Here is an 18,845-nt window from a genome sequence, read left to right on the forward strand (position 1 = left end):
CATGGACGGGTTGGACCGAAGGGTCTGTTTCCATGCTGTACATCTCTATGACTCTGTGACCACAGTCGTTTTAAAATGTAGTAGCTGAAGTAGGCTGTTCAGTCCGTCGAGTTTACTCTGCTATTCATGAGATCATGGCTGATCTGACAATCCTCAACACCATTTTCCTGCCTTTTCCCCAGAATCCTCAATTCCTTTACTGACTAAAAATCTGGCTATCTCAGCCTTGAATATACTTAATGTCACAACAGCTCTCTCTGGTAAAGAATTTCGCAGACTCACAACCATCGTAGAGAAGAAATCCCTCATCACCTCTGCCTTAAATGTGAGACCCCTTATTCTGAAACCATATCCTCTGGTTCTAGACCGTTGCACAATAGGAAACAACCTTTCTGCATCTACTCTGTCAACCCCCCTAAGAATCTTGAATGTATCATTGAGTTTGCCTCTCATTCTTCTCTATAGCAATAAGTACTGGTCCAATCTACTCAACCTGTCCTCATTGGACAGTCCTTATACAATTGCTTTCAGCCTCATGAATATAGAACATAGAACATAGAAGGATACAGCGCAGTACAGGCCCTTCGGCCCTCGATGTTGCGCCAACCGAATCCTACCTAACCTATACTAGCCCAATAACTTCCAAATGCCTATCCAATGCCCGCTTAAATGACCATAAAGAAGGAGAGTTCACCACTGATACAGGCAGGGCATTCCATGAACTCACAACCCGCTGTGTGAAGAATCTACCCCTAACATCTGTCCTATACCTACCACCCCTTAATTTAAAGCTATGTCCCCTAGTAACACCTGACTCCATTAGCGGTAAAAGGTTCTTAGTATCTACCCTATCTAAACCCCTAATCATCTTATACACTTCTATCAGATCTCCCCTAAACCTTCTCTTCTCCAATGAGAACAGCCCCAAGTGCCTCAGCCTTTCCTCATAAGATTTTCCTACCATTCCAGGCAACATCCTGGTAAACCTCCTCTGCACTCGTTCTAAAGCTTCCACATCCTTCCTATAGTATGGCGACCAAAACTGCACACAATACTCCAGATGAGGCCTCACCAGAGTCCTATACAACTGCAACATGACCTCAGGACTCCGGAACTCAATTCCTCTGCCAATAAAGCCCAGTACACCATATGCCTTCCTCACAGCACTATTTATCTGGGTGGCAACTTTCAGAGATCTGTGTACATAGACACCAAGATCCCTCTGCTCATCCACACTACCAAGTAGCCTACCATTAGCCCAGTAATCCATCATCTTGTTATTCCTACCAAAGTGAATGACTTCGCACTTAGCTACATTGAATTCCATTTGCCACATTTCCGCCCAGCTCTGCAACTTATCTATATCCCGCTGTAACCTACCACTTCCTTCCTCACTATCCACAACTCCACCGACTTTTGTGTCATCCGCAAACTTGCTTACCCAGCTTTCAAGTCCTTCCTCTAGATCATTTATAAAGATAACAAAAAGCAATGGTCCCAAAACAGATCCTTGTGGTACACCGCTAGTAACTGCGCTCCAAGATGAACATAATCCATCAACTACTACCCTCTGTCTCCTTCCAGCCAGCCAATTCCTAATCCAAACCTCTAATGTATCCTCAATGCCATACCTCCGAAGTTTTAGCATTAGCCTACCATGGGGAACCTTATCGAACGCCTTACTAAAATCCATATACACAACATCTACTGCTTTACCCTCATCCACTTCCTTAGTCACCTTCTCAAAGAACTCAATAAGGTTTGTGAGGCACGACCTGCCCTTCACAAAACCATGCTGGCTATCCCTGATCACGTTATTCCTACCCAGATGTTCATAAATCTTATCCCTTACCATTCTCTCTAAGACTTTGCCCACCACTGAAGTCAGACTCACTGGCCTATAGTTACTAGGGCTATCCCTACTCCCTTTCTTGAACAATGGGACCACATTCGCTATCCTCCAGTCCTCTGGTACTATTCCCGTAGACAATGACGACATAAAAATCCAGGCCAATGGCTCTGCTATCTCCTCCCTAGCTTCCCATAGGATCCTGGGGTAAATGCCATCAGGCCCAGGAGACTTATCTATATTCATCCTTTCCAATATTCCCAAAACCTCCTCCCTGCATATTTCCAGGGCATCCATTCTAATTATTTGTGATTCCATATTCACATCAGCAACAGTGTCCTGTTCCTGAGTGAATACTGATGAAAAGTACTGATTTAATGTCTCTCCAATCTCCTCCGCCTCCACACACAACTTCCCACTACTATCCTTGACTGGACCGATACCTACCCTAGTCATCCTTTTATTCTTGACATACCTATAGAAAGCCTTTGGGTTTTCCCTAATCCTACCAGCTAAAGACTTTTCATGTCCCCTTCTCGCTTCTCTTAGCTCCCTCTTTAGCTCCTTCCTGGCTACCTTATAACTCTCAATCGCCCCAACTGAACCTTCACGCCTCATCTTTACATATGCCGCCTTCTTCCCTTTCACAAGGGACTCCAATTCCTTACTAAACCACGGCTGCCTCACAAGGCCCTTTACACCATGCCTGACTGGTACATACCTATCGAGGACACGCAGTAGCTGCTCCTTGAACAATCCCCACATCTCATTAGTGTTCTTCTCTTGAAGCCTGTTTTTCCAATCCACACATCCTAAGTCATGCCTCACTGCATCATAATTTCCCTGCCCCCAGCTATAGCTCTTGCCCTGCGGCGCACGATTATCCCTCTCCATCACTAAAGTAAAAGTCACCGAGTTGTGGTCACTGTTCCCGAAGTGCTCACCTACCTCCAAGTCTAACACCTGGCCTGGTTCATTACCTAGAACCAAATCCAATATAGCCTCCCCTCTTGTTGGCCTGTCGACATATTGTGTCAGGAAACCCTCCTGCACACATTGTACAAACACCAACCCATCTAATGAACTCGAGCTATAGCTCTCCCAGTCAATATCTGGGAAGTTAAAGTCCCCCATAACAACCACCCTGCTACCTTCACTCTTTTCCTGAATCATCCTCGCAATATTATCCTCTACTTCTCTAGGACTATTAGGAATCTAATATTCTTAGATACAAGGACGAAAACTGTTCACAGTAATCTAACTATGGTCACAATCATGGCCTTATATAGTTTTCGTAAAACCATTCTATTTTTATACTGCATTGTCTTTAAAATGAATGCCGACATTCCATATTTCTTCAATATTACCTACTGAACTTAGATGCTAGCTTTTTGTGATTCATGGCTAAAGATTTCCAAATCCTTCTGTTCTGTAACTTTCTCCAGTTAAAAAATGTTGACATATGTACACCAGCAGTGCTGTAAGGAGGAAATTTTAGACATCCAGCTAATAATTATGTACAAATGACCCAAGGCCATTTCAGAGGACAGTTAATCATAAGTCACATTGTTGTGGGTCTCGAGTCACATCTAGGCTGGGTAGAACAGGACCAGATTTAATTTTATGACAATCTGTTAGCATCATGGCCACCATGATTAGCTTTTATTCCAAACTTATTTCATTAAATGTGAAATATCCTGCTGCTGTGGTGGGATTTGAAATAAACAGTCAAAGCAAAATACTGCGGATGACGGAAATCGGAAACAAACAGAAAATTCTGGAGATATTCAGTGGGTCATGGCAGATTTTGTTAATACGGAGTTATTGGAAGAACTGAAACTTTTTTTTTATCTGCTGCTTCATTAGCCACACTTTAGCCTCCAGCCAAACTGAGACATTTACAGAAGGTTCTGTTACATAGGAACATGGGAGATTGGAGCAGGATTAGCCTATTTGGCCCTTGAAATTACTTTACCGTTCAGCGAGTCATGATTGATCCTCTGCCCTCCTGCCATTTTCCTACACAATTTCCATATCCCTTTAATATCCAGAAATCTACTGATTTCTATTTTGAATATGCTCAATCACCAAGCCTCTACAGCCATCTGGAGTAAAGAATTCCAAGAACTCCCCATTCTCTAAGTTACCCAAACTGACCTTTTCATTCTCTCTTAGAACAGTTTAGGGTTCCTCTTGTCCTCATTTTCCACCCCACCCAGCCTCCATATTCAAAGGTTCATTCTCTACCAGTTTGGCCACTTCCATCAGGATGTCATCACCATAAATACCTTTGCCTACCTTCCCTGTCAACATTTTGCAGGGACCCTCCACCACACTCTTATCCACTCCTCTGTCACTTCCAACATCTCTTCACCTCTGGGTGGCACTTTGCCATACCATCACATAAGAACTTACAAAATTGGAGCAGATATAGGCCATCTGGTCCCTTGACCCTGCATCGCCATTCAATAAGATCATGGCTGATCTTTTTGTGGACTCAGCTCCACTTACCTGCCTGCTCAGCATAGCCCTTAATTCCTTTACTTTTCAAAAATCTACCTATCTTCGCCTTAAAAACATTCAACAAGGTAGCCTCAACTACTTCAATGGGTAGGGAATTCCATAGATTCACAATCTTTTGGGAGAAGAAGTTCCTCCTGAACTCAGCCCTAAATCTGCTCCCCCTTATTTTGAGGCTATGCCTCCTAGTTCTAGTTAGAAGGTGCAATGCTTTTGCTTTTCCTTCCACTCTCCTCAATGCCCAAGGCTCCAAACTCACCAGGTGATCAACAATTTACTCGTACTTAAATCAAACTGGTCTACTGTGTTGGCTGCTCACAAATGGGGTGTCCTCAACATTGGTGAAACAAAATGCATACAGCCTGACAGATTCTGCCCTGTTCTCAGTATGCTCTGTCCTCAAGAAAGACCTGACCTTCTGTCACTTCCCATTTCCATACACCCATATTGCTGCTGTGCTAACCATTTTTTGTTCGAGGCCTGCTGCAGTGTTCCAATGCAAGCAGAAGGAACAGCACCTCATTTTACATTTCGGCATTTTAAAACCTTCAAGACTCAACACTGAGTTCAACAAATTCAGACCATGGGTTCTGTTCTACAATTTAAGATCATAAGACATAGGAGCAGAAGTGGACCATCGAATCTGCTCCACCATTAGGAGCATAGCGACATATGAACATAGAAGCAGGACTAGACCATTGAGTCTGTTCCACCAATCAGTGATATTATGGCTGATTTGTGACCCAACTCCATATACTTGCTTTTGGCCCATTTCCCTTAATACTTTCACTTAACAAAAGTTCATCTCTGACAGATTTAAAATTAACAACTGATCCAGCAGCCACTGTGATTTGTGGAAGAGTGCTCCAAGCCTCTACCACCCTTTGTTTATAGAAGTGCTTCTTAACATCTCTCCTGAACAACCTGGCCCTAATTCTCACACTATGCCTCTAATTCTAGAATCCTCAACCAGTGGAAATAGTTTACCTTTATCTACCCTATCTTTTGCTGTTAATATTTTGAAGACTTTGATCATATATTTCAAAACTCTAGAGAAAACAGGCCTAATTTATATAATCTTTCCTCGTAACTTAACCCCTGAAGTCCAGCTGTCATCCTTGTAAACCTAAATTGTACTCCCTCCAAGGTCAAGAATCCTTCCCAAGGTGTGGTGCCCACTTCTGCTGTCAGTACTCCTTGTGGAATCGATCATTTCAGAGAATATCTCTGGCACACCCGCACCCACCAACCCCACCGTCCTGTGGCTGAACACTTCAAATCCCCCTTCCACTCCGTCAAGGACATGCAGCTCCTGGGCAACCTCCAATGCCAAACTGTTACACATAGAGGAAGAACGCCTCATATTCCGCCTTGGGATTCTGCAAACACACAGGATGAATGTGGATTTCAACAGTTTCCTCATTTCCCCTCCCCCCACATTATCCCAGTCCCAAGCCCCTCGGCACCACCCTCCTGACCTGTCCATCACCTTTCCTATCTATCCACTCCACCCTCCCCAACCTATCACCTTCTCCCTCACCTTCATCCACCTATCGCTTTCTCAGCTACGTTCCCCCCAACTCCAATCCCCCTCCCTTTATTTCTCAGCCCCCCGGCCCACTAGCCTAGTTTCTGGTGAAGGGCTTATGCCCAAAATGTTGATTCTCCTACTCCTCGGATGCTGCCTGACCTGGTGTGCTTTTCCTAATCTGGGTTTTGTAAAACTACAGCATAACTTCCACATCCTGGTCTCTGGATATAAAACCCAGCATTCCATTAGCTTTCCTATTTATTTTCTGCACTATTTGTGACATTTTAAAGATGTATGAACCTGAAGGGGCTGTGTGCCATGCTTTTGAATAGCACTGCATCCTATTACTGATCACAAGAGTGACTTAAAGGCAAAAATCACCTTTTACTATTCAGATGTTGCTGAAGTTTTGAAGAAAACTTTGGAAACACATCAGGAATTTCTATGGGACACTTTGGCAAATCTTCTCCAACATCTTTTTCAACATAATTGTATAAAACAAGGAACTGCGGCTGCTGGAAACTGAACAGGTCTGGCAGCATGTGAAGAGAAAAGAGAGTTAATTTTGAGTCCAGTGACCCTTCAGAACTTTCTCAGCATTTGTTTTGGCATTTCTCTGAGGACTTTGTCTGAAAGAAATACAGGGGTAAATGCTGTGCTATTCTATCAGATAGGGCACCTCACAGGGATCACAAGAAGGAAGATGATTATCTGCATCTTGCTACAAAACTCCCTTAGTCTGCAGGAGAATGGGAGATGGACATGAGACCAGACAGATGAGCATCAGCTGCTGTGTGATATGGGAACAGGAGACCAACTTGGATCCCTTCTCCCTTATACCTTCAGCATATTACTCCTTCTCTGGACTTTCTCCAGCAGGATCTCTAATGTTGAATCTGAAAACCTGTGTACCCTCTCATTTGCACTCTGAGTCATTCATCCCATATATTGATATGCATCACTCATCACACTGCTCACCTTCACTGAAGTGAGTGTTTGGCGTCCACGTACACTGCTCAATGGAAACTGTTTTTAATTAGAGCCCGAGTGTTAAATCAGCAGGAGTCTGCCTTGGCAGCTCTCGGCAAGTTCAAATGATGTTAATCAGTGAATAAGTCCAAAATTCCACACTGCAAGCACATTTTCAAACAAGCTTACCTTGTTGTAGCATCCATTTCATGCCTTTTTTTCAATCTTTCTTCAAAATAACTACCATAATATTTCTAGTTCTGTTCATAGAAAATCAGATTACAAATTTATTGTTGTTATGTGGAGTTGTCTGAGAGGAGTTTCTTTGGTTTTCATATTAAGCTACCTTTGTATTTCATTTACCTCTTAAAATGATGAGGTCCTATGTTTTGTTCACCACTGACAAAAAACAACACAATTTTCAAAATGTTATTTGAAGTATTAATAACTCAATACAATTCCGATAATATCTAGAGGACTTCCTATGGTGGTTTCTTGCATTGTTGCTTTTAGAGATGACCAAGCAATCATCGATCGCATCCTCTTTCTCATCTACATACTAACCTTTATTCTCACCATATTTTAGTTACAGTTTCAATTATTCCAATGATCTCAGTCACTTTCTTATATCCTATCCTGCAAAATGTCTTCCAGTAAACTTTTAGTCATCTGTCTAATATCTTTATATGTGACTTTTTTTTTGTTTGATATTGCTTTTGTGACACAATCGAAGAGTAGGGTGCTGAAAAAGCACAGCTGGTCAGGCAGTACCCGAGGAGCAGGAGAATTGACGTTTCAAACATTAGCTTTTCGAGCACCACACATTTCGACTCTGATCTCCAGCATCTGCAGTCCTCATTTTCTCCCAGTGTTTGTGACACATCCTGGGATGTAAAGGTTCTTTTTAAATACAAGTTGTTGTCACTGTTCTTTAAAGAAGGAATTACTTGCAATGCAAAATTTACCATTTCCTGAACTTTAGAACTATAACTAGGTATTCAATAAATTAATTAGGTAGTCAATTCATATTTGCAGTAAAATAATTTCTCTGTTGCAGCCCTGTGCTTTCAAGTGCTTTGGCCTCCATAATGGAAAAATGGGATCTGCCTGTTTTCACGCTGCCTTTTAATATTATTCTGTCGATGTTTATGGCTGCCACAGGACATAACAACCAACATTTTCCCCAGGTTCTCATTCAGCCTGTGACTGGACCATTCAATGTCACATGGCCAGACCTCAGTGTTACCATGGTGAGCAAAACTTCTGGAGAATCTTAACTTGTTTATTGTGGAAACATTATTTTAATTAACAGCAAATGTACATATGTTATTTATATTATATACATATACATGTCAGCAGTATTAAGTATTTGCAACAAAATGTTACAAGTGAAACTGAATGATTTTAAGATCCTAAACAACATTTTTGATTACATGTCAAAGCTTCCATGGCATCATGTTTACATCAATCAAATAATGACTTCTTGTTTATTTTTTAATCAGCTTCTTAGAGCTGTCCCAGTGGGTGTTGCCCAGGTGTTTGGTTGTGACAATCCCTGGACTGGTGGCATGTTCCTTATTGCATTAATAATCTCATCTCCAATTATATGCCTACAAGCTACAATTGGATCCTGTCTCGGTATACTGGCAGGTAAGATTGCACCAGAAGATTCCAGAAATAGTGATGTCCATGGTGAAAATAGACCAGTGTAGGGAATCTGCTTGCTGTCTGCTTAGACCCATTATTTAGCCATTTAAGGTCACTATCTGTGTTTAAGGGATTTTCCCCACCTCACATGAGGTTGCCTTTCATCACTAAGGTTAAAAGCAAACTTTGTCACGTTTACCAGCAGTATTCCAGGAGGTACATCTTTCAAAGGCACTTAGCGCCCAATCAAAGAAGCTGGTATTAGGAAACCACTGCCTTTGAATCTGAAAGACCTTCCTGTCCTCACTATCTATATGTTGTCCTCAAACCCCAATCCTGCCCCACTCATGTCACTCCAAGGATATCTGGTAAAGGCCTCATTGTATTACTGGCAAATCATTATGTAGTAAACTACACCCTTTTACAAGCTTTGATGGAGTTAATAAGGAACAATAGTTTCCAGTGGCAGAATGATCTAACAGAAGATACAAATTTAAGCTGAATATTAAAGAAAAATTCTGTGGATGCTGGGAATCTGAAATAAGAAAAATAAAAGCTTGAGAAACACAACATCTTGAGCATGATCTGTGTGAAGGAGAAGAATCAACACTTCAACAGAGACCAAGTGAAAGAGAATTTTAAGGTTTTTTTATGGCAGTGAGGCCTTCCCATTAAGGCACAATCACAAGTTTTAAGATGTTCACACTTATAAATTACTTTTCATTAAATGCAATCCATAACAAAGTATCACAATAAAAAAGTTAAATGAATGGCTCAATATCTGTTTTTGGTTGAGAGTTGAGTATTGACTTAACACTAGGAGGTTGCCATTTTTGAGATAGTAATATGCCATTTATTGTATCCACTTTAACCTGAATTTAGTATTTCATGTAAATGACGTGCCTGTTTCATCCTAAAGTGCCTTCCTACATTCTTTGCTGATCTCCTAACATGAAAGTTGAATCACCAAATCTATTGGCATAGTAACAATTGAACCCCACTGGTTCTCACCTACCACCCCACCAACCTCCATATACAGCGTATCATCCACCGTCATTTCTGCCACCTCCAAACGGACCCCACCACCAGGGATATATTTCCCTCCCCTCCCCTATCAGCATTCCGAAAAGACCACTCCCTCCGTGACTCCCTCGTCAGGTCCACACCCCCCACCAACCCAACTTCCACTCCCGGCACCTTCCCCTGCAACCGCAAGAAATGCAAAACTTGCGCCCACACCTCCTCCCTTACTTCTCTCCAAGGCCCCAAGGGATCCTTCCATATCCACCACAAATTCACCTGCACCTCCACACACATCATCTATTGCATCCGCTGCACTCGATGTGGCCTCCTCTATATTGGGGAGACAGGCCGCCTACTTGCGGAACATTTCAGAGAACACCTCTGGGACACCCGGACCAACCAACCCAACCACCCCATGGCTCAACACTTTAACTCCCCCTCCCACTCCACCAAGGACATGCAGTCCTTGGACTCCTCCATCGCCAGACCATAACAACACGATGGTTGGAGGAAGAGCGCCTCATCTTCCGCCTGGGAACCCTCCAACCACAAGGGATGAACTCAGATTTCTCCAGTTTCCTCATTTCCCCTCACCCCACCTTGTCTCAGTCGAATCCCTCGAACTCAGCACCGCCTTCCTAACCTGCAATCTTCTATCTGACCTCTCCGCCCCCACCCCACTCCGGCCTATCACCCTCACCTTGATCTCCTTCCACCTATCACATCTCCATCGCCCCTCCCCCAAGTCCCTCCTCCTTACCTTTTATCTTAGCCTGCTGGACACACTTTCCTCATTCCTGATGAAGGGCTTATGCCTGAAACGTCGAATTTCCTGTTCCTAGGATGCTGCCTGACCTGCTGCGCTTTTCCAGCAACACATTTTCAGCTCTGATCTCCAGCATCTGCAGACCTCACTTTCTCCTCCATAGTAACAATTGAGCCAAAGCTGATACAAAAATCATAATAATCAAACAGCTCAAACTAATGAGGTAAATAATGTTATGCCTGGACCTTATGATATGGCAGTCAAATTATGCACATCATTATTGTGAGTCTGCTAACTTCATCAGCAACACGGGATTAATTTGTGAGACAGTGACTTTTACTAAAGCAAGATTTAGCAGAGATGTGAATCCCATACGACACATCATAAGTGATTAAATTAGTTACAATTTGATTTTTGTGGATGCGTTTATTTCAATTAAGTATATCTTATTAAAATTGCAATTCAGATTTCAACTTGTAGCTACAGCATACTATAAACTGTGAAGAAGGGCCATCCAGTCACACCCAGAATATAACCAACAATGCCTTCTCTTCTTCATCCCACAGCAAAACCATTGGTCACCCCCTCGAATCTATCATTAGCTGCCTCCTATTTCTCAGTTACATGAGGTGTTTCACTTGAATGATTCCTAGAATAAGGAGTAAAATGTTCTGAGGAAAGATTAGACCTATATTCATTGGAATTTTGAAGAATGAGAGTTGATCTACTTGAATGATATTATATTGAGGACACTTGAAAAGGTGTATACTTAAAAAGAAGATATCCTCTTGTGGGATGAACTAGATCTAGCGGACAAAGTTTAAAAAACAGGCATAACCCATTTAAGACAAAAATAAGAATTTTTTGTAGTTGGTGGGTGTTTACAACTCCTTTGCCTACAGAACAACGGAGGCAGTGTCACTGAATATTTCTAAAGCAGATATGAATAGATTCTTGACTAAGTAAAGAGTCAAATATTATCTGGGGTTGGTTAAAATGTGCCACAGTCAACGATGGCCTTCTTGTTTGCCTCATCTGTTGGTGAAATCCTCATCCATGCCTTTGTTACCTCTAGACATGATTAGTCCAACACATTCCTGGCCAATTGCTCTATAATCGAAAAATTCACGTCATCACAAACTCTGCTGTGTGTATCTTAATTCACAGCAAGTTCCATTCACCTATCTCCTCTGAGTTATCTAACCTGCAGATGGTCCTAGGAAACCAATGCTTTGATTTTAAAATCTCATTATTGTTTAAATTCTTCCATGTGCTCACCAGCTTCTTAGTTCTGTAATTTTCGCCTGCATTCTTCCAATTCTGGTTTCTTGAACACCCCCATTTTTAATTGCTCCACCACTGATTGTCATGCCTTTAGCTGTCCAGATCCTAAACTTTGGAATTCTCTCCCTAAATCCCTCTGCCATTCTACCAATATTTCCTCCTTTAAAGTACTTCTTAAATGTATTTCTTTGACCAACCCGCTTTCTTTTAACCCTCACCACCACTTCCTACTTTTGTCCCCCAGCCCAGGAATATGCTCTCTCCTCAGTCAGCAATAGCAAATGCACTTGTGGTAATTTTCCAAAATTCACTGGACTCTGGGGCAGTTCCAGCAGGTTGGAAAACGGCAAATGTGACACCACTGTTTAAAAAAGGAGGTAGACAAAAGATGAGGAATTATAGACTGGTTAGCTTAACTTCTGTAGTGGGAAAAGGCTTGAATTTATTATCAGGAAGAAATAGGAAGACATCTAAATAGAAATTGTTCTGTTGGGCAGACGCAGCATGGGTTCATAAAAGACAGGTCATGCTTAACTAATCTACTAGAATTCTATGAAAACATTATGAGCACAGTGGACAACGGGGACCCAGTAGATGTGGTGCATCTAGATTTCCAAAAGGCATTTGACAAGGTGCCACACAAAAGACTGCTGCATAAGATAAAGATGCATGGTGTTATGGATAATGTATTAGCATGGGTAGAGGATTGATTAACTAGCAGGAAGTAAAGAGTGGGGATGAATAGTGTTTTTCTAGTTGGCAATCAATAACTAGTGGTCTGCTCCAGGGATCACTGTTCAGACTGCAATTATTCACAATTTACATAGATTATTTGGAGTTGGGGACCACGTGTGATGTCTGTAGATGGCACGAAGATGGGTGGTAGGACAAAGTATGCATAGGACTATGAAATTTTGCAGAGGGACATGGATAGTTTAAGTGAGTGGGCAAAGGTCTGGCAGATGGAGTACAATGCTAATAAATGTGAAGTCATCTATTTTGGTAAGAATAATAGTAAAAAGGTCTATTATTTGAATGGTTAAAAATTTGTGGGATGCTGCTGTGCAGAGGGACCTGGGTGTCCTTGTGCATGAAACATAGAAGGTTGGTCTACAGGTGCAACAGATAAGTACAAGGAAAATGCAATTTTGTCCTTCATTGCTAGAGGGATTGAGTTTAAAAACAGGGAGGTTATGTTACAGCTGTATAGGGTACTGGTGAGGCCACACCTGGAGTACTGCATACAGTTTTGGTCTCCTTACTTGAGAAAGAATATACTGGCAATAGAGGAAGTGCAGAGGAGGTTCACTAAGTTGATTCTGGAGTTGAGCGGGTTGGCTTTTGAGGAGAGACTGAGTAGACTGGGATTACATTCATTGGAATTTAAAAGAAGGAAGGAGAATCTTATAGAAATGTATTAGATTATGAAGGGAATAGATAAAATTTAAGTAGAGAGGTTTGTTCCACTGGCAGGTAAAACTAGGACAAGAGGGCATAGCCTCAAATTTAGGGGGAGCAGATTGATAACTGAATTAAAAAGGAACTTCTTCACCCAGAGGGTTGTGAATCTGTGGAATTCCATGTACAGTAAAGTAGTTGAGTCTCCCTCATTGAATGTTTTTAAAGCCACGATAGATAATTCTTTGAACAGTAAAGAAATTAAGGGTTATGCTGAGAGGGTGGTTAAGTAGAGCTGAGGCCACAAAAAGATCAGTCATGATCTTACTAAATGGTGGAGCAGGCTCGAGGGGCCAGATGGCCTACTCCTGGTTCTTATATTCTTACATAAACTTCCATGAGCTTAGCCTTTGTCTTTCATTTGGCAGATATTAAACTGGCTAGTTTACTTTTCATTTGATACTTTCGTGAGCTAAAAATATATTGTTGTTTGAGAAGTCTTGGAGGAGGTTGGATGCTTTACTAAAGAGAAATTGGTGGAGCCAAATGTCTTTTCAATGTACGTGCTTACTCACATTCTAATAACTGTATACACTTCGTGCCACGAGAAAGATCAGACTCTTGCTTCACTTGTAAAGGCAATATCTTTTAATTTTGCTTCATACTTTATCTTGACTGAATTGGGAAAGTGACTGCTTCAGAACAAAGAATTGCAGAAGGAATTGCTGTGCGTTTGAAAACTGAGTTACTGAAACTCATTTTAAGTTGTTTTTACGCTGCTGCTTTGCAAGCAGGGGAAGAGTTGTCAGAGGAGATGGCATAGCTTTAGTGTGTGGATGAGGGTCCCCAATTTACTAATGTCTGACTTATGAGTGAATGCTTATACTTACACACAAGATGCCATATTAGTAATATTTTTAAATAGCTGATGTGCCAACATTTGCTTGTACTTATAAATGGCTATTTTATATTGAACTGTATTTCATTGTGTTCTGACTTACATTATAAATTGACTTACAAATAAACTTGAGGATGGAACCATTCATAATTGGCGACTACCTGTGAACACAGTGAGATTTAGCTGCAATAACTTGCTGATTCGTTTGTGGAGTCGTGGCTAGTTGCGGACGCCAAAGGCCATCAGACTGACAACAATAATTGGATTATTTCTTGGTGGGTGAACAGCTTGGGGCTGTAAACAATACTAGAACAAGCCTTCAGACTGCTGAAAGGCAGATGATGTTCATTTTAATAAAATGCCTAATGCCTGAAGAAATCCAGTGTTTATTCGCTACCAGTAACTGCAAACTGTTACTTTTAATGAATTAGTCAGATACTTTATAATTTGTGAACCAGTTAGTCTCTGCCTCCTGTGAAAAGGCAAATGAAAAGATCAGAGAACTGAAGCACATGGGAAACAAGAACACCCCATCATTGAACTGTTTCCCAGGGGTTTTACTCCTTACACTTATTTTGTGAGAGTATGTGTGTGTGCGTGTGCGTGTGTGTGTGTTAGAAGGCTTTTAGAGATTAACTCGTTTTTATATATTCATAGTTAATAACTGTTTATCTCCCTTAAACTGAAAAAAAACCTCATCTTTCGAACTGAAGCTAAATGCACATTACTGTTTACTTTGTTTGCTCATAAAACCTCCCCCAATGTAAACAAATTGCCATTAGCCCCAAAACTTATATCTCACATACTGTTTCTTTTACATTAAAAGAATAAAGAGAACAAGGAAAATTTACAGCCCAGGAACAGACCCTTTAACCCTCCAAGCCTGAGCCGATCCAAATTCACCGTCTAAACCTGTTGCCCAATTCCTAAGCATCTGTATCCCTCTGCTTTCCACCTACTCATGCATCTGTCCAGATGTCTCTTAAATGAATCTACCATGCCTGCGTCTACTACGTCTGCTGGCAATGCGTTCCAGGCACCTACCACCGTCTGTGTAAAGGACTTACCATGTGTATCCCCCTTAAACATTTCTCCTCTCACCTTGAAAGCGTGACCTCTCATTATTGAATCCTTCACCCTGGGAAAAAGTTTATCTCTATCTACCCTGTCGATAACTTTCATGATTTTATAGACCTCAGCCAGGTTCCCCCCTCAATCTACTTTTTTCTAATGAAAACAATCCTAACCAACTCAACCTCTCTTCATAGCTACCACCTTCCATATCAGGCAACATCCTTATAAACCTTCTCTGCATCCTCTCCAAAGCGTCCACATCCTTTTGGTATTGTGGCAACCAGAACTGTACACAGTATTCTAAATGCAGCCGAACCAAGTCTTGTACAATTTTAACGTGACCTGCCAGCTTTTATACTCAGTACCCCGTCCAATGAAAGCAAGCATACCATGTGCCTTCTTGACAACTCTGTGCAGCAACCTTCAGAGTACAATGGATCTGAACTCCCAGATCTCTCTGCTCATCAACCTTTTCCAAGGCTCTTCCATTTACTGTATAATTTGCTCAAGAATTAGACTTGCCTAAATGCATCACCTCACAATTGCCTGGATTGAACTCCAGCTGCCACTTCTTCACCCAACTCTCCAGTCTATCTATATTCTCCTGTATTCTTTGACAGTCCCCTATGCTTTCTGCTACTCTACCAATCTTCGTGTCATCTGCTAGCTTGTTGGTCATACCAACAGTGCCCTCTTCCAGATCATTTATGTATATTACAAACAACAATGGCCCTAGAACTGATCCCTATGGAACACCACTGGTCACCTTTCTCCATTTTGAGAAACTCCCTTCAACTACTATTCTCTGTCTCCTGTTGCTCAACCAGTTCTTTATCCACCTAACTAGAACACCCTGCACACCATTGTGACTTCACTCTCTCCATTAGTTTACCCCAGGGAACCTTATCAAATGCCTTACTAAAGTCCATGTATATGACATCTACAGCCTTTCCTTCATCTATCAACTTGGTCACTTCCTCAAAGAGCTCTATTAAGTTGGTAAGGCACAATCTCCCCAAAGAAAACCATGTTGCTTATAACTGATAAGCCCATTCTTTTCCAAATATAAATAGAATTTATCCCTCAGTACCTTCTCCAGCAACTTTCCCACCATTGATGTCAGGATCACTGACCTGTAGTTACCCAGAATATCCCTACTAGCCTTCTTATACAGGGGAACAACATGACCAACCCTCCAGTCCTCCGGCACCTCACCTGTATTTAAGGATGCTACAACAATATCTGTCAGGGCCCCAGCTATTTCCTCTCTCGCCTCCCTCAGCAAACTGGGATAGATCCCATCCGGTCCTGGGAATTTGTCCACCTTAGTAACCTCTAGCTTACCCAACACATCTTCCCTACTTATGTCAACATGATCCAGAGCAATTAAACTTCTATCTCTAGTCTTAACATTCATCATGTCCCTCTCCTCAGTGAACACTGCGACAAAGTAAAAGGCTTTGGGATTCTCCTTAATTCTGCTTGCTAAAGCTATTTCATGACCTCTTTTAGCCTGCTTGATTCCTCGTTTAAGACTGGTCCTCCTTTCCCGATATTCCTCCAGGGCCTGTTCTGTTCTTAGCTGCCTGGACCTTATGTACACTTTCCTTCCTCTTGGCTAGTCATACGATTTCTCCTGTCATCCACGATTCAATGGGACATGCCTATCCTGTACTGTCTTTAACCTACTTTTGAAAGCCACCCACATATCTAATGTGGACTTCCCTTCCAATACCTGTGTCCAACCTACATTTCCCAGCTCCTACTTAACTTTGATATAAATGGCCTTGGCCCAGTTTAGTACTCTTCCCTTAGGACCACTCTCATTTTTATCTATGAGTATTCTAAAACTAACAGATTGTGGTCATTGTTCCCAAAAAAGTCCTCCACCACAACTTTGACCACCTGGCCTGGCTCATTCCCCAACACCAGGTCCAATATGACCCCTTCCCCCATCGGACTATTGACATACTGCTCTAGAAAACACTCCTGGACGCACCTTACAAATTCTGCCCTATCCAGACCTCTGACACTAAGTGTGTCCCAGTCAATTTTGGGAAAATTAAAATCTCACATCAGCACCATCCTGTTGCCTCTACATTAAGTCACTGACTCCAGAAATATTTATAAATTCATCAGTAAACCTCTTCACATACACACCTGCTAAATCTGACATTCCACAAATTCAAACTCCTAATTCTAAAATGAATGGTATTAAAATACATATTAACCATACACCATGTGTCACATAATAATACTCCAGAGAAAAAGGTTACACTGTTAAAAGAATCAAAGGCAGAATTAAAGGTTCTTTTCTTGAATGTTTGCTATATTCACAATAAGACAACTGATTTGATAACAGAAATAGCAATAGATAACTATAATTGGACAGACATCCCAGAAAGATGGTTACAAAATGGAACTTGAATATTCTCAAATTTTACATTTTGGAAGGATAGAGTCGAAAAGTGTTCTGCTGGAAAAGCACAGACAGCATCAGAGGAGCAGGAGAGTTGACATTTCGGGTGTAAGCCTTTCATCAGGAAGGTGGAGGGGAAGGGGAGCTGAGATATAAATGGAGGGTGGGGGGGGTGGCTGGAGGAATATAGTTGGGAAGGCGATTGGTCAATGCAGGCGGGGGTAGTTGTGATCGGTCAGTGGAGAGGGTTCAGCGGATAGGTGGGAAGGAAGCTGGACTGGTAGGACAGTTCAAGAGTGTGGTGCTGAGTTAGAGGGTTGGATCTAGGATGAGGTGGGGGGGGAAGGGAGATTTGGAAACTAGTGAAGTTGATGTTGATGCCATGTGGTTGAAGGGTCCCAAGGCAAAATGTGGAAGGGTAGGAAGAAAGAAAAGTGGGGTGGGTTAGCTTTGTTACTAAAAGATGAGATTTGTATATTTGTGAAAAAAAATAATCTTGGCTGAAGGATCAAAATGTGAATTAGTTTAGGTGGAAATAACTAGCAAAAGAAACATTGGTTGATGGAGGTAGTTTGGAGGTCCTCTGATCATAATTAATTAAGTGAAAACATATTTTTTAAAAAATGTAAGAAAGGAACTGCAATAATTTTGGAAGTTTTTAACTTTCATGTCGACTGATTTAATCAAATTAACAGAAGTAAGCTTGAGGATGAGTCCATATAAGGCCATTAGACCATAAGACATGGAAGCACAAACTAGGCCAATCCGCCCATTGAGTCTACTGCACCATTCAATCATGGCTAATAGCCTTTTCAGCCCCATTTTACTGCTTTCTCCCAGTCAGCTTTGATCCACTTGGCAATCAAGAACTTATCTATCTCCGTTTTAAATATATGCAATGACCTGGCCTCCACAGTCTTCTGTGCCAATGAATTCCACAGATTCACCACTCTCTGGCTGAAGATGTTTCTCCTTATCTCCGTTCTTCCCCTTACACTAAAGCTGTGCCCTCGGATCTCTCCTGCCAATGGAAAAATCTTCCCAACATCCACTCTGCCCAGGCAGTTCAATATTCTGTAAGCTTCAATCAGGTCCCCCCTCATCCTTCTAAACTCCATCAAGTATAGTCCCAGAATCCTCAAACGTTCCTCAAATGTTAAGCCTTTCTTTCCTGGAATCATTCTTCTGAATCTCATATGGGCCCTCTCCAGAATTGGTACATCCTTCCTGAGGTATAGGGCCCAAAATTGCTCACAATACTCTAAATGTGGTCTGACTAGAGCTTTATAAAGCCTCAGAAGTATTTTCTGCTTTTATATTCTAGTCCTTTCAAGATGAATGACCACATTGTATTTGCCTGCCTACTACTGACTCAACCTGCAAGTTTACCTGAAGAGAAACCTGGACTAGGACTCGCAAATCCCTTTGCACTTTCGATTTCTGAATTCCTTCTCATTTTGAAATTAG

General features: G+C 41.7%; 1 protein-coding gene across 1 annotated transcript in view; it reads left to right on the forward strand.

The window, feature by feature from the left end:
* Window positions 1-18,845, forward strand: part of LOC132828358 (urea transporter 2-like) — a 69,857-nt gene that overhangs the window by 29,875 nt on the left and 21,137 nt on the right. The window contains exons 5-6 of the mRNA XM_060845705.1: window positions 7,927-8,119; window positions 8,372-8,519. Of these exons, the coding sequence (XP_060701688.1) occupies window positions 7,927-8,119; window positions 8,372-8,519 (341 nt within the window). The remainder of the gene's footprint in view (window positions 1-7,926; window positions 8,120-8,371; window positions 8,520-18,845) is intronic.

The sequence above is a fragment of the Hemiscyllium ocellatum genome, chromosome 1, assembly GCF_020745735.1.
Source record: "Hemiscyllium ocellatum isolate sHemOce1 chromosome 1, sHemOce1.pat.X.cur, whole genome shotgun sequence".
NCBI classification, from domain to species: domain Eukaryota; kingdom Metazoa; phylum Chordata; class Chondrichthyes; order Orectolobiformes; family Hemiscylliidae; genus Hemiscyllium; species Hemiscyllium ocellatum.